The following is a 20,363-nucleotide window of genomic DNA, read 5'->3' on the forward strand; positions in this document are numbered from 1 at the left end:
TCCTCCTCCTCCTCCTCTTCTTCTTCTTCTTCTTCTTCTTCTTCTTCTTCTGCTGCTGCTGCTGCTGCTGCATTAGTGACCTTAAGTGCTGTCTGTGAAACGGGCACAATGTGTTATAGCGGGGGTATGTCCTGTACTGTACATGTACAGTCTATTAAGTTCACTCCGTAGCCTTCTCCATACTCATCCCATAGCTATCCCACACCAGGAAGTGCATTTACCTCCTGCACACACATGTACCAGTAACCAAAGCCCCAACAACAAGTGACCTGGTACTCCGTAGTCAAACAAAAATAACCCCGTTCCCCGAACAACAAACGAAGCTAGCCCGAAGGATATTGCAGTCCGAAAGACGAAACAACCCACCCATACCAGTATACAAGCATGCATGCTCCGGGGGGTGGGGGGCTCATCGCGCTAAGCTCGAAAATTCCAGCTTGACATCCATCCATTATGCCACAGAAGACAAACCGTTTCACTTGGGAGGCGAGGTGGCTGGTTCGGATGTCAATTGCCACTGTCTGGTGCCATTCACAGAATTGCTGTCAGGATTACGTGCTGTCAAGGATTTCTCTTGGGGTAGGGAGTACGGTATGGGACTTGGTTCTGGATAAGGTATGCGCTTAGCCTACTAGGTATGATACCTTAGTCTACAGCGGAGGGCGGAGTAGTGGTTGGTTGGCTTTGGGGGTTGTTGTCGTTGGTGCAGTGCTTTCGCCACTACGTTGAGGAGGAGGTCTCTGGAAGAGTTAGCGTCTATGTGGCTATGATGGAGAGGAGATGACAAGGGGATGAGGGGATGGGTCTCGACATGCTGTGCTTCGTGTAGTAGTTCAGTCATACTGTGACATCGTTCGCCCATACCGGGGCCTCAGGCCTCGGCGGGTGGGTTGATACATTACTTCTTTGATTACTTGGTAGGTAGTCCAGTGATATCTAGATATCTAGATGTCTACTGACAGCAATTAAGCATTGCATTCAAACTATATGTCCCTGGATCCTACTCACACTACCAAAACTAGGTAGTTCTCCTCCTACAACCTCCAACGTCCAAGTCAATATCGTTTACGCCACTGATATCCCTCTCTCTATCTGTAAAAACCAGAAATCTCAATAGCCTGCGAAAGCATATCCGCGCGCTGTGCCACCATACTCCCTCACTATGGCTATGAAATGAAGTAAACCCCACTAGACCAAAGACCAACTCTCCCTCACATTCCCATCCCCAATGAAATGCACATTGATAACACATGTAGACCATAAAGACCCGAAGGAGCGTAGGCAGCGTATCCCGCAGAACTCCACCTACAGTATCTACCTGACCCGAATCCAATCCCATAGATCTGAAGCCATACTGCAACCGATAATCGGTTCTAATCGTATTTCGACGAAGTATGTCACTGGGCACGGCTGACGAGTCTGGACCCTTTACTTCCGGGCTACCTATTCCTTAACCTGTGCATGTAGTGTACAGGTGCTACGGGAAGGTTATGAGTAGGTGTATATATGTAGGTATGTACAATTGTTTGAGGGGAGCAGTATGTGGGATAATATTTCTTCTACCGTCATCGGATTCCTTCCTTTGATCTGCAGGAGAGATGAGAGCCGGGATATCTATCTCTGTCGAGGGTATAAAGGTTATGAGGTGGGTAAGAGGGTAAGAGAGCCTGGGGATCTAAATGGGTCTCTGGGTGGAAGATGAGTAGTCATGATTTGTATAAGTCAGCAGTGGGTTTCTCCCAGTCCATTCGAGTGACTACTTAGTCTGCAGTTTATGGAACTTGGAAGCTGGATGGGGTAGTCGAGTCAGCCTGGGATGGCGAGGTCTAGTGCTACTGTACAGGATACTTGTCGGGTCAGGTTGTGGCGAGGGATTCATGGGTACTGTACATCTGCATGATACCAGGTCTATTCATCTTGGTGGTGTTCGGTGTTCACCAGTGGGGGTATGGCGGGATAGGGTATAGCTTGTTAAGAAGAGTAGGATGGAGGGTGCGTCTTGCTCGGATCTAGGACTGCAGCATCGGGTCCGGGTCTGGGTGTTATCTGATATATGTCTGTAGCTGGCTGGCTGTTCTTCCTTATGTCTATCTATGATGCTAAATATGTACAATGCGAATGTTGTAAGGTCTGTGTCTATCTAAGCCGGAAAGCAAATCTTGGCTCCAAAGATACAGCAGTAGGCAACAGAGAAATCACCAAAAAGGCATCTTCATCGAGGAGGGGGGTGGGTCTGCCACTACTCCTTCCATGCGAGCAAGTCTAGCCTCTTTCTCTCCTTTTATCCTACGCATCTATGCTTGAAAGGCATTCCGCACCTCCAGCTCAATCCGTCCATCCACCACGCTCTTGACGCTGATGCTCCGCAGGTCCTCGATGATCACATCCGCCCCGGCCGCCTGAAGTTGCTCCAGCGTGTGGGTCGTCGTCAACGCAATGACCGTGAATCCAGCCGCCTTGCCCGCCTTGATTCCCGAGGGCGCATCCTCCAGCACGACCAGCGCGGGCGAATGCTCCAGACCCAATCGTGTCCGACCCAAGAGATAGCACCGCGGGTCGGGCTTGCCCAGCTCGACGTCCTCGGCCACAACCAACACGTCCGGGTGCGTGAGGTTCAGCACGCCCAGCCAGCCTTCGAGCAGGGCGCGCGTTCCGGAAGTCACCACCCCCCAGCGAGCGCCCGCCTCGTCCAACGCTGACAGCAGGGACCGCGCGCCGGGAATCTCAACGGCGTCAGATCCGTACTCCTGAGGGATACGACCCTCCACGTAGCTGACGTCTGTGGTGTTGTCAGCGCTGCGCTGTTGTGCGTTTGCTTTTTTGGTGAACTTTCACAGCAAGGAAGGGTCTGTGTGTTGACGAGATCGGGTGTTGCTTTGGAGGGGATTCAGGAAATTCGATCTGAACTGTGTGATGGCGTGCGTGTACAGTACAATCAAAGAAAGACTTACACTCCCAGTTGGCCTTCGTCGGGTCATACAGCTGCAGCGTATCAATGCTTCGGCGTCCGTGTGAGGTCGCCAGGATCGTCGCGGGGTCGACGCCTAACTCCGCGCCAATTCTGCAATGGCGAAATGTCGCCACGGTTAGCGATGTTCCGACAGAAGTTGTACGGGTTGCGGTTTGGGGGTGTTATATAGAGGACTGGACTGAACTAACTTGTGCCAATGTTTCACGATCGCTGGTGCGGGGGAGAAAAGAGAAGCATCAGAGCGTCAGTTTCGGTCGATCGAGGTGCCAGTGGGCGACCGGGCGAGAATGCAAATCATAAATAGACTTATGGCAAATTTTCCGAGAGCACTTACCATCGGTTGAGTCGACGATGGTACCGTCAAAGTCGGAAAGGAGACCGTCGAAGGTGAGGATTTGCGGAGGGGCAGAGAAAGAGCCGGTTGAGTTGGACATGATAAGAGCGGGGTCCGGAGTAGGACAGCGGACTGGTGATGCAGAAAAGTGAAGAGGGGTGCTGTAAGCAGTAATAGAGGTTCTCTCCAGAGCGAAGCGAAGTAAGGAGTTGACACAGTCCTTTGCGAACGATTGACGGGAATAAGCCGAAGAGTAAATGTACCGTTTGTTTGGCGGGATGGGATGAGATGATGGAGATAAGTGATTGATTAGGTGATTGACCCGCGCGGGAAACAGAAGCCTCGGAGATCGGCCAAACATGGGGCCGGTTATCTTAGCGTCAAATCTTGGCGGCACAAAATTGTTGTTCGCAGCGACTCGATTTTCGCTGGTCTCGCAGATCAGTTTGCTCGGCCTTGATCGCTTCTTTGTGTCTGTGATTTGATCTCTGCCAGATTATTCAAGATGGTCAAGCTCGGTAGGTTTGATCCTGTACTACTTTTCCTCTTTCGCAAGAACTGACCCTTTCCAGGCAAAAACTCCAAGCGGGTGCCCGTCCGCTTGAGGCACAAGATTGAAAAAGCCTCTGCGGCGAAGCAGCGCAAGATGAGAAAGCTCGCCAAGAAGGTAAACACCCTGCTGCCTCTTTTCCGGGTCAACATATCCAGCTAACACGGCTACTAGAACCCCGAATGGCGGTCCAAGATCAAGAAGGATCCCGGTATCCCCAACCTCTTCCCCCACAAGGACAAGATCCTGCACGAGATCGAGGAGAAGAAGCGCTTGAAGGCGGAGGAGCAGGAACGTATCCGTGAGGAAGCCCGCGCGCGCCGCGCCGCACAGAAGGAATCCGGAGAGCAGGGCGCCCAGACTGGCGCGGCGATCGACGAAAACGATCTTCTCGATGATGAGATGGACGAGGACGATTCGTCGAACCCCATGGCTGCGCTGCTTGCTTCGGCCCGGGCTCGTGCCGCCGAGTACAGCGACAGCGAGGAGGAGGATGACGACGAGATGGACGACGACGACGAGGATGACGATGATGACATGGAAATGGACGAGGAGGAGGGTGGCGCTTCCCTGGAGAACATTGCCGCCCCCTCGTTAGCAGCACAGTTGACCTCCAAGGAGAGCTCGCGGAAAGCCTTCGACAAGGTCTTCAAGCAGGTCGTGGATGCCGCTGATGTGGTCCTGTATGTGCTGGATGCTCGCGACCCCGAGGGCACTCGATCCAAGGAGGTGGAGCGCGCCATCATGGCCGCCGACCGTGGCTCGAAGCGGTTGATTTTGATCCTCAACAAGATCGATCTCGTTCCCCCTCCGGTCCTCAAGGACTGGCTGATCCACCTGCGTCGCTACTTCCCCACTCTGCCTCTCAAGGCCTCCAACGGCTCGGGCAACGCGCACACGTTCGATCACAAGCAATTGACGGTGAAGGGTACCTCGGAGACTCTCTTCCGTGCTCTCAAGACGTATTCACAGAGCAAGCAGCTCAAGCGATCCATCTCCGTGGGTGTGATCGGGTACCCGAACGTTGGTAAATCGTCCGTCATCAACGCCCTGACGGCCCGCATGAACAAGGGCTCCAGCAACGCCTGCCCGACTGGCGCCGAGGCCGGTGTGACCACCAGCTTGCGGGAGGTGAAGTTGGACAGCAAGCTCAAGCTGATCGACTCCCCCGGTATTGTCTTCCCCAACGCGGGCGAGAAGAGCAGCGGCAGCAGCAAGAAGGGCAAGAAGAAGCAGGAGGAGCACGCCCGTTTGATCCTGCTGAACGCGGTTCCCCCGAAGCACATCGAAGACCCGGTCCCCGCCGTGTCTCTGCTGCTCAAGCGGCTGTCCACCTCGGAGGATCTCGTGGCCAAGTTGCTGAAGGTCTACGGCGTGCCGCCTCTGCTCCCCTCCGGGGGTGATCAGACCCACGACTTCTTGGTGCAGGTCGCGCGGAAGCGTGGACGTCTCGGCAAGGGTGGTGTGCCCAACCTGGAGGCGGCGGCGATGACCGTCATCACGGACTGGAGAGACGGCCGCATTCAGGGATGGGTCAACCCTCCTGTGCTGCAGGTGGTGACGACGCCCGCCGACGGCTCGGCTGCGGCTGCGGGTGTGGACACGAAGAAGATCGTGACGGAGTGGGCGGCGGAGTTCAAGATCGAGGGACTCTGGGGCAACGGCGAGGGCGAGGACGAGGAAATGGCTGAATAGATGATTTGTTCAGGATACCAGGCGTTTATGGTTCATAAAAGGTAGATAATTGAGCATGATTTCTTCTACTATCACGTTTTCTTTCGTAAAAGCTTCTTTGCCTGGTGGTCATCGCCTTAGCTCCTAGTGCCGATGATCGATAAGCTGGCCAGGATTATGGTTGTGGTCATGGTGACATGTCAGTATATTTGACCGTTGGGGGAGTCAAAATATATATTAGTAGCCCTGCATACAGAGAGATGCACAAACTATACCACAGTAAACCAACCCAGTCAACCAAAAGACAGAAAGAACCAAACCGCAGTGCATCAAGCAAATCCCAAACAAGAAAAACATCATCAACATCCAAGATAAAATCACGATTTGACCTTTACTTGTACTGAGGTGTATACTTGAGCCATCCACCCATCCACGCATGCACAGTCCCGTGCCTTTCCTTATCGCCACCAATCGATAAGTTTCTCAACCCCGGCAGCGGGAAGAGTAAAATGGGATTTGATCCACACGCGCTTTTCCTTCCGACAATTCCCATTCGCGACGCGTCATTTTCACTTTGACTGAGTCTGTTCACAATTCTCTCTACCCAACATCACCATTGCATTGTTCTTTTCGGACGAAGAAACCCTCGATCCTGAACCCATCGACCCGGGCACCCTCCGAGACCCAGAATTTTTGACCGCCGTGCGAAGGAAGAGGGATCGGCCACCAAGAGCCTCCGAAAGACTCGATCGCGAACAACCCTCACCCCCAACCGCAGCCCATTTCCGTCTCAAAAACCCATCAGTAGAACAAGATGGCTCGCAAATCCACCTCCAACACGACAGCAGCAGCAACAGCAGAGCCCTCCTCACCCACAACGCAATCCCCTCGCTCCCACCCATCCTCCTCCTCCTCCTCCCCTCAAGCCAACAGCACAGCAGCGACAGCAGGAGCACCAGCAGCTACACCCAAACCCAGCGGGGGAACCGTCGAAGCGACAGAACAGCAACTGAAAGCCCGCGCAGAAGCAGGCGTAGGCATTGAGGTATGCCCTTGCCCTTGCCCTTGCCATTGCCCTATTCCAGCCCATTCCACCACTACATCCCCCCAAACCACACCATACAAAGTAGAATACTTACCCGAAAGAAGGACTACCTCCTCCCACGCACCCTAACAGTCCGCCTCGCCAAATCCGTCCTTCCGCCCAACACCTCTCTCCAAAAGGACGCGGTATTAGCCCTCCAGAAGGCGGCGACGGTGTTTGTCTCGTATTTGAGTTCGCAGTACGTTTTCCCCTGTCCCCTGCCCCCCTGCATTCTTTTCTTGAGGTCACTTACGGGCAAGAGTCGGCGTGGCTGTGGTTGGGATAGGCGTCGCTGGACACTTGTTTAAGGCTGGGCTGGGGCTGACGTTTCAACGTGTGCAGCGCCAACGAAGCAACCCTCAAACGAACGGTCGCGCCGGCGGACGTGTTCCATGCGCTGACGGAGTTGGAGTTTGATTCGTTCCGGGCGCGGTTGGAGAAGGAGTTGGATGCGTTTACGGAGTTGAAGGCCGGGAAGAGGAGGGGAAAGGGTCAGGGGGGTAGTTCGGGAACAGCAGTGGCGGCGGGAGAGAAGGGTGTTAGTGCTGGTGCTGGTGCTGGTGCTGGTGCTGAGATGATGGAGGTTGATGAGGAGGATGAGGATCGCGGGGCGAAGAGGGTTAAGAGGGGTGCTGCTGCTGCTGGGGCCGCTGCTGCTGCGGCTGCTGCGAAGGAGGATCAGAAAATGTCGGATGGAGATGAGACGCAGGAGGAGCCGGGGCAGGGAGATGGGGATGAGACGGAGGAGGTGGAGGAGGTAGAAGAGGAGGATGACGAGGACGAAGACGACGACGAAGACGAGGAGGATGAGGACGAGGAAGACGGCGAGGAGGAGCCCAAGGAGGAGGATGATATCGACCGGGTCGAGGATCTGGATGGAGGTGATGCCAGGCATCGCGCCAGAGTCATGAACCCGGATGTCGACGGGGATGAGACCGACAGTGAGAATGAGTCTGGGCCCGGGAACCAGCTGAGGGGGGAATTAGGTTAACCACTTTTCTGAGGAAAGATCCGAGTCTAATGCTTGCAATGTATAAATGCGTGTTGATACCCAAATCAACTACAGTTATCCTAATACTTCAAAGTCATCATATGCCATAGAAATTGCCTTCGACAACGCCCAGCGGTTGCCATATTATGCATTGTGATAGTACAGTTGAACCCGTAGGCTCGGGTAGAGGTAGAAATAATGAGCTAAGCCAGAGCGGACGCAGCCCTCCCATCCATCAATAAATGCTCTCGTGGACATCCTCCATTTTCTGCCGAACACCTGAAACGCCAGCACCCCGAATAGTCTATCATTGGTATCTCCGTAAACCAGATCCGAACAAATCCCCGACTGAAATCCCGCGAAAACAAAACATCAAGCAGTATTTACGCAGCCGGCTCGTTGAGAAGGCTGCTCATCCCATTGGGAACCGATTTTGGCGAGATGGTCTCCGGCTGTTGCCAGCGGCTGGTGCTCCGAGGAGGCGTCGATTCGCCCTTGCCCACCAGCTGAGGAACCATCGGGCCATTGTTGCGCGCAGCGCCTGGAGGCAGGGGAACCATCGGCTTGTTGTCTTCCTTCTCCAACTTGACAGCCTTGTCGCCGTCGGCCGTGACCTTCTGCGCCTTAGTGACCCTTCCGAAGTTGTTGATCTTTGAGTTCTTGGCCGGCTCTGTCTTCCTTGTCCGCTTCTTCGGCACAGTTTTCTTGGGCGCAGCCTTCTTCGTGCCGCTGGTCTTGGAGGCTTGGAGGACGTCCTGAAGACTGCGTCCGCGGCTAGCGGGATTGGGGCACGCGGATTTGGATAGTGCTTCGGACAAGTCCTTCGAAATCTCCTCGTCATGGCTGGAAGACGGAGTAAGAAACCCAGTAGGTGTGCGCTGCTTCTTCCGGGGCGTCTGGATGACAATCTCGACTTCTCCTTGCTCATTTTTCACCCGCTCGGCCTCGGACAGATTGCATTCATCAAATACCTCCTCTGGAGCATCCCAGCGCTTGAGCCCTGCGAGCCGAGCGACTTCTTCGCAATCCCCCTTGACCATCAAATCCCAGCAGTCCTCGAACTCTTTCCCACTGGGGGGTTCGTTGTTGATCCACATGGTCACACCGTTGCGACGACTCCGAATCACTGAGCACAGGCTCTTTACTAGGCGACGGACGCCGGGGATTTTCAAACTCGTGCCCACCACAATTAGAGCATCCGGGCGAGAGCGAATGTCTGCATTCATGACGGAGGTGATGGCTTCTTCATCCGGGTTGTGTTCGTTGTAGAGGACGAGGCGCGGTCGCATCTTGCCGATCCCGTGACTTCGCTGGCCCGTGTCCATGCGGAATTGGTTGTTGATGACGCACTCGGGACACTCAGGGGCATCCGGCCGATCGAACAAACTCCCATCAAAGTTACTCAAATGGCGGCACTTCTGACACACCATTTTCTCGAGACTACCGTGCAATTGAATGGTGCGCGGCCATGGCGCTTTGACATTAAGAGGAATCTGGGTGACCAGCGGGGGCATTGATGTCTCAATCCCATCAATGTTCTGAGTGTAGAGGCGCGTAAGGCGGTTTTCCTGGCCCAAACGAGCCAGCATGTGGTGGAACGCGGTTGGGGAGGTGTTGGCAGCCTCCTCCGACAGCGACCGGACCATGTCCTGGAAAGAAGCGGTCAAGGCTTCATCCTGATACACCGCAGCATCGAAGAGGAGCTTTCCCGACGCTTTGAGGTTGTGTTTCTTTTGCAGAGTTTTAAAGAGACCATCGCTGGAGCGGAAATCGGGAACTAGCAGGAACAATCAAATTAGAATTAAATGCTGTCATTGTGGTGTGGGGGCTTGATGAAAGGAAAAGGAAGGGAGGGAGTATAGGAAGGGTCCTTTTGGGGCAGAGTGATGACCAGGGGAAGGAGGTTGCATACTTCCTGCAGACGTGGAAATGCCAGCACCGGCAATGACGACAATTTTGCGATGACGGCGGAGAGTCTTGACGAGATAATCGATCTGCGACTGCTGCTGATCATAGGAGAGGGAGGCGCCAGACGATAGGTCAAGATGCTGAGTGCAGCGTTCCTTAGGGGCGGCCACCCGACGCTTCTTCCGAGCGGGCGGCAAGTCGTCTTGGCTGCGGGCGGCAGCACTACCATTACCACTACTAGCTTCCTCCGTTTCTTGCTGCGATGGGGGCGGCGACGGATAGAACTCCGGTGGTGTCATCGGAGAGGGAGGAGCTGAGCTCAGGCTCGAACAATCCGAATCATCATCCATGCCTAGAGAGGCTAGCTGACTGTGTGGTGTCGAACACGAAGAGTTGAAGGAGGAGGTGGTGTTGGAGGAGGTGGTGGTCTGGGTTTGAGATCGTGAAGTAGGCGCCATTTGGTCAGACCGGGAGGAGGTTGAAGAGCAAAGAGAAACACAAAAAGTTGAATCACACGAAAAAAAAAGGTGGCCGGTCGAAAGCAACTGCTTTTGGGACGGAAGTTGTCGGGTACTCGTACTAGAGATCCGTGGAGAGTAGCATCGAGCACGGATGAGAGAATTGGAACATCAATTGCAGACGAGGAAGGACCGGTAAGGGGCGCGGGTTCCGAGCAGAGAATTTAATTCCCTCCAGTCTTCCTTTGTTCGGAGGGGAGAGGGAGGGGGGGGGGAGGGGTGGATAGAAATTGACAAACGACCTGGAACCAGACACGGAGAAGTAAAGATATTTAACAATCAGAAGGGGGGAAAAAGAAAAAATAGCGACTCAAACAGAGAGGAAGAGGGAGAAAAGGAAGAAGGACGAGGACGAGGACGAGGACGAGACACCAGAAACAGAACAGAACACTCGAGCCCCGTGACTATTGGGGGTCAAGGGAGAATGATGAGGTCAAGTGGGATGATGGTGGCTGAATAGGTGAACAGATGAATGGAACAACAAGGAGGAGAAAGAAATCTAGCCAGGAAGAGGAGGAAAGGAAACTAGAAAACTGGAAACCCTGAAGGAATTGGAACTGGAACACCCGTCCGGCTGCCGGTCAGATCCTCTCTTTTTCGCTTGCAGCGTGTTTATTTTGACCCACGGGCAAAGAGAGAGGAGCCAAGTTGTCGAAGAGAGAGAGAGAGAGAGAGATAGGGCACAATGCCAATGCTGGCTGCTGCTGTTGCTGTCGGGAGTCTAGTGGGTAAAAGGCGGGGGTGGAAGACCAGAGAAGAGAACTAAGAGAAGACAGCAACGGTCGGTATGTTTCGAAGAATGTATGAATCAATTGGGTTGACGGTTATAGTTGGTTGATATCTTTATAGATGCTATCTGGCTCGTTGTTGCATGGCGAGGCTGTGATATATATTATTATATCATCGGACAGGGCAGGGCAGATATGGAAAAAAGGAAGAGGGTAACGAAAATTCTGGTAAAGCCATACGCAGTGGGGGAGTGTGTTTCCACAGTGTTGGCTGATCTCGTTACCAGACTCTTACGCTGCAAAGAGAATCGCGGTTAGACACTCCCGTGTCTACTTCCTCCTCCCCTTCGTTTGATTGGCGGAACCAGCATAGTTTTTATAGTCCAGGTTAACTGGCGCAGTGAGTGAGTGCTGATGTTCCCCCTCCCAAAGTCGCCCGGTCGCATTGTGTCTGGCAGTCCATTGACAAGTCATCGAACTTCAAGTGACATGTTTCTGGAACCGACGGTGGTCATCAACCCATATTTTTGATTTTTGTGATTTCTATTGAGGTGGCTCAGGGCTCCAGCTGGCTACTAAAACTTCCAATTTCAGCTAGCCCGCGTCCGCTTAACACTTCCAGCTCGATAGCATGGATCATGCTAGCACACAGGATGATATCCCAACATGATCCCCTTGGATCTGGGACACTAATAACAACACACCGAGACGCGTCTTGAGGTGCAGATCTCACTACCTGAGTATCAGCCACATCCAAAGAGCTGTCCACTTAATAAAGACTAATCTTCAAAATTCCGTACATCTGTCGTAAAGCACATGCAGAATGGTTACTGCCGAGCAGCGATCTCTAATCTGGTAGTTCGTACACCCTGTCCACAGCTACATCCATCCATCCATGGAGACGTTTGACTTGGTTCAGGGTTGATGATGTCGCGTGAATCGGAAGTGGGGGAGGCTTTGATTGGCTCGCCCGTTGGCCCGGCTACGGCAGGCAGCACATGATCTCACATGACGCTGACTAAGGGGCTCCGGGGACGGGATCCACCCAAGCCCGACTAGTCAGTTAGTAACTTACAAATGAAACTAACATCATGAGCATCGTCTGGATTCATGCTTTTTGTTCGCCCTGTGTGTGAGTAAGGGTGGATTACGAGCTTCGCAGAGTGGGAGGCTATGAGGCACTTCTCTGAATTCTGAAAGATATCCCAATACTGCCCTGCCTGGCGTCTGCTAGTCGTGTTCTTCAACACCCCACCCCGTTGTGACTGTTTCCGGGGTCTATCGCTTTAAACTATGCTGCCGGGCCAGTGCGATATCGCTCTCCCTTTTAGGCACTTTGATAACTGTTAATCAAACCTTTCCCCGTCCCATCATGCCCCTGATGATGGAGGACGGTATCAATGTTGACGATCTCTTCGGGGAGCCTGCCTCCTTGGAGCTGGGCCTGCCATCTACCACTTCCACTAAAGGCCTGGCCGAGCGCTTGGATGAAATGCGCTTGCTCGGTTGCTGCCAGTGAGTCGCACCCCCCACAGCAGATCATCTTCAGACTTGGCCAGCTAACATCCGAACCAGGAAAATTGCATGGTCCAAATTAGGATGCATTGCCTACGTCGCCCAGGACCCGTCCAAAGTCCATGTCCGTTATCTTCAGTGCCAGCCGACTGATGGCAAATGGACGCTCAGTGATGAGACACCCTTGCTGCCTGTCACGGAAGCCCATGGTGGCACCGCCTTGGTGCATCTTAGTTGGAACGAGTCTGGCTCTGAGTTGGCTGTAGTTGATTTGTCGGGCCGACTCTCCATTTATTCAATTCCGATAGCGCTCAACAGTGTCAACGGGCTTCGACCACCGTCCTTTGAACCCGACGATAGTGCGCAGATAGTCGGGATGCTGTGGTTGAACACCCAACGCTCCGTGAGTACCCTAGGAAGCTTTGCTGGAGTATGTTCTTAACCTTCTCCAGGTGCACGCTTTCTATCAAGCCGCCAAAGTGCAAGGTCGCTGGGCTTATTCGCCATATCGTCGTCGGCCAATTGGTCCCTTCCACCCAGCCAACAAGGCTGCGCTGGTCTACATCACCAGGTCTGGATTGATCAAGCTCTTATATCAAAACCCGGATGGTAAATGGGCCGAAATATCTGCCGAGCTGAAGAACACCAGTTACTCAGACCGGATGTTAACCCACGCGGCATTGGTAGCGACCCAAACTGGGATTCTCGTTGCCACATACTCAGCTTGCCAGAAGATCTGTGTCTATCGAGTGCAAATCAACTGGAACCCTCCTCAGTATGATCCTGCGCAGCAGCCGAAACAAACGCCTCCCCAATTTCCGGTTCCCAGCTTTCGTTTCGCACATTGCAAGGTCGAGACCTCCTGCAATGTTCCTGGTCCCGCGCGAAACAATGGGGATCCTTCCGATAATATTCACCAACCTCTCCCTAACTCTCTCTACTGCCTCACCCGCTTGGACGTCATCCTACCAACGTCTGATAATGCGGCAGGGTCCTCTGCAACCCCGTGGATCGTTGCAACATTCTCCATCCTCCCTCAGATCGCCCCTGACCATCCACACCAGCAGGGACCATCGAGTATTATTGTTCGATGGCAACTTGAATCTGCGCCCATCACTCTCCACCCCAAATTCGATGAAGTCACGACAAAGAGAAATAGCATGCAGATGAAGGCAAGTCTCTCGCAAAAAGCGAAAATATGGGAATGGCAAGTGCTAATATACGTCCAGGCCAAGGCTGTCCTCAATCGATTAGACGATATCTTTTGTGATAGATACGTCGTGTCAATAGATCACATTGAATACGCCAATGTGCTAGCCGTGACCTACGATGACAGCTCTATCTCTTTTTATGATCCAAAAACCATGGCTGCATTCAACGGAGTTGATGATGCGAACACGGTGACTAGCCTGGCCCAAGCGGGTTTCCACTATTCTCCCGACACTCCAGGTCAGTATTTATTCTTTTCCTCGATGATGAGTATCACTAAGCACTATATTTAGGCCTTCATTTAAGCTTCTCACCTAGCGCCTGTGCTGCTGTTATGTTGGACAGCAGCGGGCACGTCCAGCTTCGGGTGATGGAGCACTCATATGGAGCAGACAATGGTCTCTACGACGAGAGTACGTCCTTCCACCAAGTCAAACCGACTCATGCTCTAATATCATGATTCAGATAAATTCTCGGCAGCTATAGCTTCATTGACATTGGCATTCTGTCGTGGATGTGGAAGTGAAGTTAACACGGACGATATCTTATTAATATTAATACGTCAACTCTCCTCTGGTCAGCCACCTTCTTGTACTTTTCATGGCCATGTTTGAGACTAATGACAATTACAGACGCTCAAACCTCCTTCATCAACGAAGTCTACCGCGCGCTGCCCATCAATTGCAACTTCACCGTGGAACAGGACAAGCTCATGAACCACCCGTATATCCCACGTTGTCTCAGCATTCAGGCTGCACTGGGCAACAAGGGTAAAAATCACCAGCGAGGCTTCGCATCCTCTGTCTCGTGGTTTATCCTCCAACTGCGCCACGCCTCAATTCTCTACCCGTTCTTCTTTCAGTATAATAAGGGCATTCAAGCAGAGCCCCATGACCCTGGTATGATCACTCCGTGCGCCCAATTGAGATACTCACTAACCATATACTGCTCATAGATGTTCTTCGTATGGTCCTCGGTAACACCAAATGGGCCCTTGACTTTTCACTTTATATCCTCCACGAACTTTTCAATCTTGCCGACGAATTCGAAGATGTATCTTCCGACCAAGAGGCTTTCAACCAGAAACGTAAGTTGACGACTCCTGTCTTAGGAATGAAAGTTAACCTCAATGTTTTATAACAGTCAAAACTACCAACTCTCTCTCCCTCATAATCCTCCTCTCCAGCATGTCTCGGGCCTTTCTTCGCTTCATTTGCCGTGGCCTGCGCGGCATTCACGCCGGCTACGCCAATGCCCCGCTCACGGGCGACGCCCGCGTGTATTACGCGGAGATCTGCCAGGCTGTAGAAACGTCGCCTGCTGCCATCGACGTGTACGAGAAATTCCTCGCCGGCGTCGACTCCGCCGTCCGCCACGCTTACCACGGCGCCGGATTTGGCGACGCAGAACGCCCCGGCCCCGAGAAGGAGTTATTGGTCAGCGCGCGCATTCCGCCGGTCCTGGTGACCGCCGTCTCCACCATCCTGCGGCAGACGATCCCAAGTCTCCGGTCCGACGTGAACCGCATGGATATCTACATGCGTGACTACAGCTGGCTTGGGGTGGACTCGGACCGCCGCACGGAGCTGTACCGCCGCACCCGCGGACTGGACATCATCAAGAAGATTCCCATCCGGCTCACCCCCGCCACAAATGGGGCTGCACAACCGTCGCCGGGTGAGACCAAGTCGAAGGACGGCAATGCGGCGACAGGGGTAGCGGCGGGCCAGCCGCTACGAAGGAGGTGTGTGCGTTGCTGTGAGGTCTCGGAGGGGTCGTATCCGCCGCGCTCGGTGCTGGCGTTCCGGATGATCTTCAAATTGGGACATTTACGGGCGTGCATCTGTTGTGGGATGTGGATTCTGGAGTCCGGATCTGGTTCGTCGGAGGTGGGAAAGCCGATGGGGGCTTAATTCTTTTTTCTTCTCACTTGCGCGGGAATCTGGAGGTGCACATGACATGTGCAGTGGACGGAGGATGTTAGGTATGATATATGATGTATGGACAGTTTCGGTCACGAGCGTGTGTACATAGACCAATTGTCTTGGCACTGTTGATTTTTCGAGTCGGACTTTACTCGTAATAAGGGTAGTGTGAGAGCAACGGACATCCCGATAGTATAAGAAGGGGCCGCAGAGCAGCTACGTAGTAGGAACCCTGAAGAAATTACAAAGCCCACCACCTACACTACACATAGGCAATGGCAACCCAGAGAAAGAAGATAAAAAAAGTTGGAAAAGGTGTGGTATCATGTCATGTAAAGCCTTTCATTGAAGGGAGAGAGAGACCGAAAGAAAAAAAATTTTATGATCAATGATTAATTTGCAATCTTTACTTTTTCCGAAAGACAACAAAAGTTAACCAATTTTCAATAAAAATTTTTGATTTCTTCTTTCTCTTCTTCCCTAGATGGATTAACCGGACCCCCTTCCCACACAAGGTTGCCACAGGTCAAAACCGCGCCCCTTTGTTCATCATCAAGTTTTTTGGTTTGCAGAACAATTGACGTGTTCCCCCGTTTCAAAGAAAAACTAACTCCATCCCTTTGCCCTTTAAGGTTTCTTTACATTTAAGCCTGTATGCGGAGGAAGAGTTAGTGTGGGTGCTTTTTTTTATGCTGTTCCCATTCATCGTCCGAGGGAAGAACAGGTTGGCTTGGTGGATGGTGGATGGTGGCATATCGTACCTTAACAGCGTACTTGCGCTGGGGGAAGTGAATCTCCTTCTTGCGCTGGCGCTCAGTCTTGAGGGTGGCCTCGTGCTTGGTGAGGCGGCGGCGGATGGCGCGGGTCTGCTTGGCGCGGAGGTCGAGGGGAGCGTACTTCTTGTTCTGGTAGAACAGGCGGAGCTGGGCGCGCTGGTTGGCGTTGATGACGGTGAGAACGCGAGCGATCGACTTGCGAACGTCGTGGCTGTTTTTGCGGAGGGATCAATCAGCATTTCCAGTCTTGAAATTCCTTTTTGGAGGTGCTGTGTGATTTGTCGTCATTGTGAATGCGATATTGAGAATTGCGCCTGTCTGATATCGAATTTTCATGTCCCTTCTTCATGGTGTATTCGAATGCGGGGGGTTTGATTGTAGTTGACTTGATCGAATTCCTCCATGTTGAATCGTGACTCCTTCCAGTATTCTTATCCCCGCGGTGTTGTCGAAGTCGCTCTCGATTTGTCGTCGTGGTGTATACCGTATCGTCGAATCCCTTTCCAATCCTCTTCCTTTCCCCCCGGGTTTCCCGACAGGTCGCAATTTCTCGCATCACAAACACACACACACAAAAGCTCAAGGGGCAGAAAACAGGGCTATAAACGCACATTCTCGTGGTCTTCGACGAGGCACCGTTGGCGATCTTCTGGACACGGAGCTGGCTGAGCTCGGTCTTCAACTCCTCCAACTGCTTGGTGAGGTCATCCTTGCTCTTTCCCCAGAGCTGACCAGCCTTGACCTTGGACGACTATTTTGTGAAAATATCAGTTCCCTGTGCTCGTGGCTCGAACAGCAATCCAACATACCATGGTGGGCGGCTTCGTGTCGGTATCGTAACGGGTTGTCGACGTGAAGGGGATTGAAGATAGACCGGGTCAATTTGGTGATGGTCGTTGTGGGACTAGGGTTTGATTTTTTCTGGGTGTGCGGCGGCTTAAGCGGGCACGTGATGTGTGGCTGGTGCTGCTGGGGGGAAGATGTGGATGGTGGGCGGTGTAGGTCTGGGCGGTGTAAGTAGGCCTGGGTGCCTGGACTGTCTGACTGACAGGGCGGCGCCGGCGCCGGCGCCGGCGCTGCGGACGGAGGGCGGCGTCATCCTCTTGACTTGGCGGCCAGTCCAGTCCAGTCTCCAAAAGCTATCCTCATCTAGACCAAGTCAACTACAGCCCGTGTGTGTGTATGTTGATGAGACACTTGGTTTCCGCAGGCCGGACGGAGGTTCTCTGACTATTCACGACTTACCACTTTACTGGTTTTACTTACTTCTTGATTCACATACCCCGTTAATCCACCAACCTCGCTATATTTATGGCTACATCAACCGGTACCGGCTGGGCACAGCTGCGGCAACAGGCCCGATCACTGGAGACTCAGGTACAGTACCTCCCCTCTCACTTTGAAATCTACATATTTCCGTCATCACAACGTATTCTAACAAGCTGAAAAAATCAGACCGAAGCCCTCTTCCACACCTACTCGCAATATGCCGCCCTAACCAAACCACCACCCACCCCGTCCGAAGAAGAACTCCGCACCGGATCCCAACTGGAGGAGATCCTCGATCGAGTGCGCAAACCCACCTCCCCCCATCTTCTCCCCCTCCCCCCTCTCCTCCCACTAACTTTTCCGAAAAGCGAGAAACAACAATAACCCACCTCTCGCGCCTCCTCGACAGCGAAGCCACCCTGACCGCCTCCGCCCTGAAGCAGAACAACCTCGCCCGCCACCGCGAGATTCTCGCCGACCACCGCCGCGAGTTCGCCCGCATCACCGCCGCCATCGCCGAGACCCGCGACCGCGCCAACTTGTTGAACCATGTCCGCCACGACATCGACGCCTTCCGCTCCCAGAACCAGTCCGAGGCCGACTACATGCTCGAGGAGCGGGGCCGCATCGACGAGAGCCACAATATGATCGACGGCGTGCTGAGCCAGGCGTACGCCATCAATGAGAACTTCGGGTTGCAGCGCGAGACGTTGGCGAGCATTAATCGGCGGATTGTCGGCGCGGCGGGCGCCGTGCCCGGCATGAATGCGTTGATTGGCAAGATCGGGAATAAGCGAAGGAGGGATGCGGTGGTTTTGGGGGCGTTTGTGGGGGTGTGTTTTCTGGTGGTTTTTTTCTTGAGATGAGATTATATCGCATCAGATGGTCTGGGAGGAGGGATGAACTGGGGATATGGGTATACTGGGCCGGGAATTTGGGGAGATTGGTGGTGGTGATGGGCTGAGTGTGAGTTTTGCTTGATTTGACGGTATGAGAAGGCGTTTGGGAATTTTTCTTGTCTTGCTATACAGAGTATACTAATAGGAGAGGGGAGATAGTTTGTATCTCCCTCTTCGGTGTTGGGAGAGGTGTCCCGATATTTTTGCGTGCTAGGATATACCTAGTATCTATCTTACAGTGCGGCATTCATCGTACCAAGCCCCCAGCCAATGCTACTTGATATGTACATACACATACAACCGCCATATGTTCGGCTATCATGACTGCCCCAAATCAAGGCATCACAACCCTAGCCTTCTTCACCTGCTCGCCCTTCTGCTCGCTGGCCCACTCCGCCGCCGGCGTCTCACTCTCCACACTCACGCGGCGCTCCTGCGCCAGCTTCCGGACGCCGTTGTTCAGCGCCTCCTTCTCCTCCGGCTCGGCGTTGCCACTGCCCGCCCACCGGATGCGGCAGTTCTCGTCCAGCAGGTAGACATAACCGACCTTGGAGTTCATCATGCCGATCGTCTCGCGCAGCCGCTCGTCCACACCCTTGGTCACCAGGAAGTACTTGTCGTGCTGCGCGCTGGGCAGGTTCCGGCGCATCGACCACATGAACATCTTGACGATCGCCCCCTTGAGTGGGTTCTGCTCGAGGTTGATGTCGACCTTCTGCACGATGTTCTTGTCGTGGGACCCCTCCACTGCTGCCTGGAACGCCTCGTACAAACCCGGGTTCTTCTCCTGGTGCGTGAACGTCGACGTCTGGTTCTCGGCCCACAGGCTCGAGAAGATGTTGACCACAGTGATACGGCCCCGGAAGAGCGGGGTCGTGTCGCGCGGCTGCCGCTTCGAGGCCAGCGTGATGCCCCGCATGTTGGGGAAGTACAGCGCCTTGTCGCGTTTGAAGAGCCGCGTGTTCGCCACGAAGCTCTTGCCTTCGTGGTGGCGCATGTTGTTCCATTCGCGGAAGTACGGCTTGGCTACTTGGTGGGCTCTGTGATGGTGGGGGTTTGTGGTTAGTTATGTCTTTTCTGTGTTCTGCGTCCTTCTTGTTGTAAAGAGGAGGTGGGGGTCGGGGGCGGGGGGGAAGGTTAAGTGGTAATGGGGGGTTTTTTCTTTGCGGGGGAAGAGGAATGTGTATCGAGATGGATCCTGCGACGATGAGGTATATGTCCCCGGGGAAAGGCGACGTACAGTTGTTTCCGTCTTTCCAAGTGTCTCTCATAGTTGACAAAGTCATCTCGTCGTTGCCCGAATGATCGCTCGTCGACACCGGTGTTTTGTCCCTCACTTGGAGGCACGGGCGATCCGATGGGTCGGTCTAGAGGCGGAGGCACGAAGTCTTGGCCGGGTGTTGGAGTTGGAATCTTGGAGGCTGTTGGTGAGTAGACGGGCTTCGATGGGGCTTTGGTTGAAGCTGGCGTGGGGGAGGGTTTGCTGCTGCTGCTGTTGCTGCTGCTGGCATAGTACCGCAGCGCAGGTTTGTGAAGGTACGCAGTCGCCTTGCGCAATTGACAGCTGAGACAGCGACCATTTTGCAAGTCTGAAAGAGACGACAGCAGCCTATTAGGCTTCCACATTGTGATGTTTCTTGGGTGGAATGGATGAGAAAAAGACAGTGCGGCAATGCTTGTTGTAAGTCGTTGCTTGCTGGAGTACTGCAGTTACAAAACTGCCGGTCCGCACTACGGAGACTCGGTCGGAATGAATGGGGCCCACTCCGAAGCCCTTCCCCGACTTTAATTGAATTCCACAGGTCCCGTGACTTGGTGGCATTTTCGTGGTTCGGGTTACGCGTGACTGTCTTCGCCGGTCGTGTCATCCCTCGGTCATTCCTCTTCGGTCTCGGACTGAATTTATGTGGATGTGAGAGTGAGTGTGCTTTTTCTAAGGGACTCGTTGTCGCCTGCTAGGCCGCAGTCACGCAGAATACTATTACTCATGGCTCGACGGTCTCTGGCTCTGG

At 53.5% G+C, this 20,363-nt stretch overlaps 7 protein-coding genes across 7 annotated transcripts; 3 read left to right on the plus strand and 4 right to left on the minus strand.

The window, feature by feature from the left end:
• Positions 1-1,987: 1,987 nt before the first annotated feature.
• Positions 1,988-3,604, minus strand: ASPACDRAFT_1880726 (HAD family hydrolase). The gene is made up of 4 exons (XM_020198213.1): positions 3,306-3,604; positions 3,160-3,181; positions 2,952-3,061; positions 1,988-2,779 (listed from the first exon to the last, which is right to left on the minus strand). The coding sequence occupies exons 1-4, from the start codon at positions 3,403-3,405 to the stop codon at positions 2,295-2,297; spliced, it is 717 nt and encodes a 238-aa protein (XP_020056716.1). The 5' UTR covers positions 3,406-3,604; the 3' UTR covers positions 1,988-2,294.
• Positions 3,605-3,752: 148 nt separating this feature from the next.
• Positions 3,753-5,613, plus strand: ASPACDRAFT_78278 (putative GTP binding protein). The gene is made up of 3 exons (XM_020205151.1): positions 3,753-3,823; positions 3,878-3,972; positions 4,030-5,613. Exons 1-3 carry the CDS (start codon positions 3,811-3,813, stop codon positions 5,548-5,550), a joined length of 1,629 nt encoding a protein of 542 aa, XP_020056717.1. The 5' UTR covers positions 3,753-3,810; the 3' UTR covers positions 5,551-5,613.
• A 2,099-nt stretch (positions 5,614-7,712) lies between these two features.
• Positions 7,713-10,223, minus strand: ASPACDRAFT_78280 (putative SIR2 family histone deacetylase (Hst4)). The gene is made up of 2 exons (XM_020205152.1): positions 9,517-10,223; positions 7,713-9,381 (listed from the first exon to the last, which is right to left on the minus strand). The coding sequence occupies exons 1-2, from the start codon at positions 9,968-9,970 to the stop codon at positions 7,988-7,990; spliced, it is 1,848 nt and encodes a 615-aa protein (XP_020056718.1). The 5' UTR covers positions 9,971-10,223; the 3' UTR covers positions 7,713-7,987.
• Positions 10,224-11,846: 1,623 nt separating this feature from the next.
• On the plus strand, positions 11,847-15,776 carry ASPACDRAFT_1868972 (mediator of RNA polymerase II transcription subunit 16). The gene is made up of 9 exons (XM_020197922.1): positions 11,847-12,273; positions 12,334-12,676; positions 12,726-13,445; positions 13,503-13,722; positions 13,776-13,895; positions 13,948-14,058; positions 14,115-14,381; positions 14,438-14,569; positions 14,626-15,776. Exons 1-9 carry the CDS (start codon positions 12,131-12,133, stop codon positions 15,393-15,395), a joined length of 2,826 nt encoding a protein of 941 aa, XP_020056719.1. The 5' UTR covers positions 11,847-12,130; the 3' UTR covers positions 15,396-15,776.
• Positions 15,586-17,071, minus strand: ASPACDRAFT_78283 (60S ribosomal protein uL29). The gene is made up of 4 exons (XM_020205153.1): positions 16,993-17,071; positions 16,795-16,934; positions 16,169-16,394; positions 15,586-16,057 (listed from the first exon to the last, which is right to left on the minus strand). The coding sequence occupies exons 1-4, from the start codon at positions 16,993-16,995 to the stop codon at positions 16,052-16,054; spliced, it is 375 nt and encodes a 124-aa protein (XP_020056720.1). The 5' UTR covers positions 16,996-17,071; the 3' UTR covers positions 15,586-16,051.
• Positions 17,072-17,494: 423 nt separating this feature from the next.
• ASPACDRAFT_28282 (putative vesicle transport v-SNARE protein Gos1) lies at positions 17,495-18,318 on the plus strand (the record flags this gene model as incomplete). Its single annotated transcript, XM_020199551.1, has 3 exons — positions 17,495-17,560; positions 17,639-17,752; positions 17,821-18,318. The coding sequence occupies 3 exons, from the start codon at positions 17,495-17,497 to the stop codon at positions 18,316-18,318; spliced, it is 678 nt and encodes a 225-aa protein (XP_020056721.1).
• Positions 18,319-18,685: 367 nt separating this feature from the next.
• On the minus strand, positions 18,686-19,977 carry ASPACDRAFT_28517 (mitochondrial ATPase complex subunit ATP10; the record flags this gene model as incomplete). Its single annotated transcript, XM_020199574.1, has 2 exons — positions 18,686-19,391; positions 19,592-19,977. The coding sequence occupies 2 exons, from the start codon at positions 19,975-19,977 to the stop codon at positions 18,686-18,688; spliced, it is 1,092 nt and encodes a 363-aa protein (XP_020056722.1).
• Positions 19,978-20,363: the final 386 nt, after the last annotated feature.

The sequence above is a fragment of the Aspergillus aculeatus genome (assembly GCF_001890905.1).
Source record: "Aspergillus aculeatus ATCC 16872 unplaced genomic scaffold ASPACscaffold_7, whole genome shotgun sequence".
NCBI lineage: Eukaryota > Fungi > Ascomycota > Eurotiomycetes > Eurotiales > Aspergillaceae > Aspergillus > Aspergillus aculeatus.

Bases quoted from the DNA above. Each gene is read 5' to 3' on its own strand.
- ASPACDRAFT_1880726 (XM_020198213.1), bottom strand. From the start codon at position 3,405: ATGTCCAACTCAACCGGCTCTTTCTCTGCCCCTCCGCAAATCCTCACC. The intron at 3,182-3,305 runs GTAAGTGCTCTC...CCCCCGCACCAG, and splicing joins CATCGTCGACTCAACCGATG to CGATCGTGAAACATTGGCAC. The intron at 3,062-3,159 runs GTTAGTTCAGTC...TCGCCATTGCAG, and splicing joins ATCGTGAAACATTGGCACAA to AATTGGCGCGGAGTTAGGCG.
- ASPACDRAFT_78278 (XM_020205151.1), top strand. The intron at 3,973-4,029 runs GTAAACACCCTG...CACGGCTACTAG, and splicing joins TGAGAAAGCTCGCCAAGAAG to AACCCCGAATGGCGGTCCAA.
- ASPACDRAFT_78280 (XM_020205152.1), bottom strand. From the start codon at position 9,970: ATGGCGCCTACTTCACGATCTCAAACCCAGACCACCACCTCCTCCAAC. The intron at 9,382-9,516 runs GTATGCAACCTC...TGTTCCTGCTAG, and splicing joins CATTTCCACGTCTGCAGGAA to TTCCCGATTTCCGCTCCAGC.
- ASPACDRAFT_1868972 (XM_020197922.1), top strand. From the start codon at position 12,131: ATGCCCCTGATGATGGAGGACGGTATCAATGTTGACGATCTCTTCGGG. The intron at 13,896-13,947 runs GTACGTCCTTCC...ATCATGATTCAG, and splicing joins CAATGGTCTCTACGACGAGA to ATAAATTCTCGGCAGCTATA. The intron at 14,570-14,625 runs GTAAGTTGACGA...GTTTTATAACAG, and splicing joins AGAGGCTTTCAACCAGAAAC to TCAAAACTACCAACTCTCTC.
- ASPACDRAFT_78283 (XM_020205153.1), bottom strand. The intron at 16,395-16,794 runs GTGCGTTTATAG...CCGCAAAAACAG, and splicing joins TCGTCGAAGACCACGAGAAT to CCACGACGTTCGCAAGTCGA.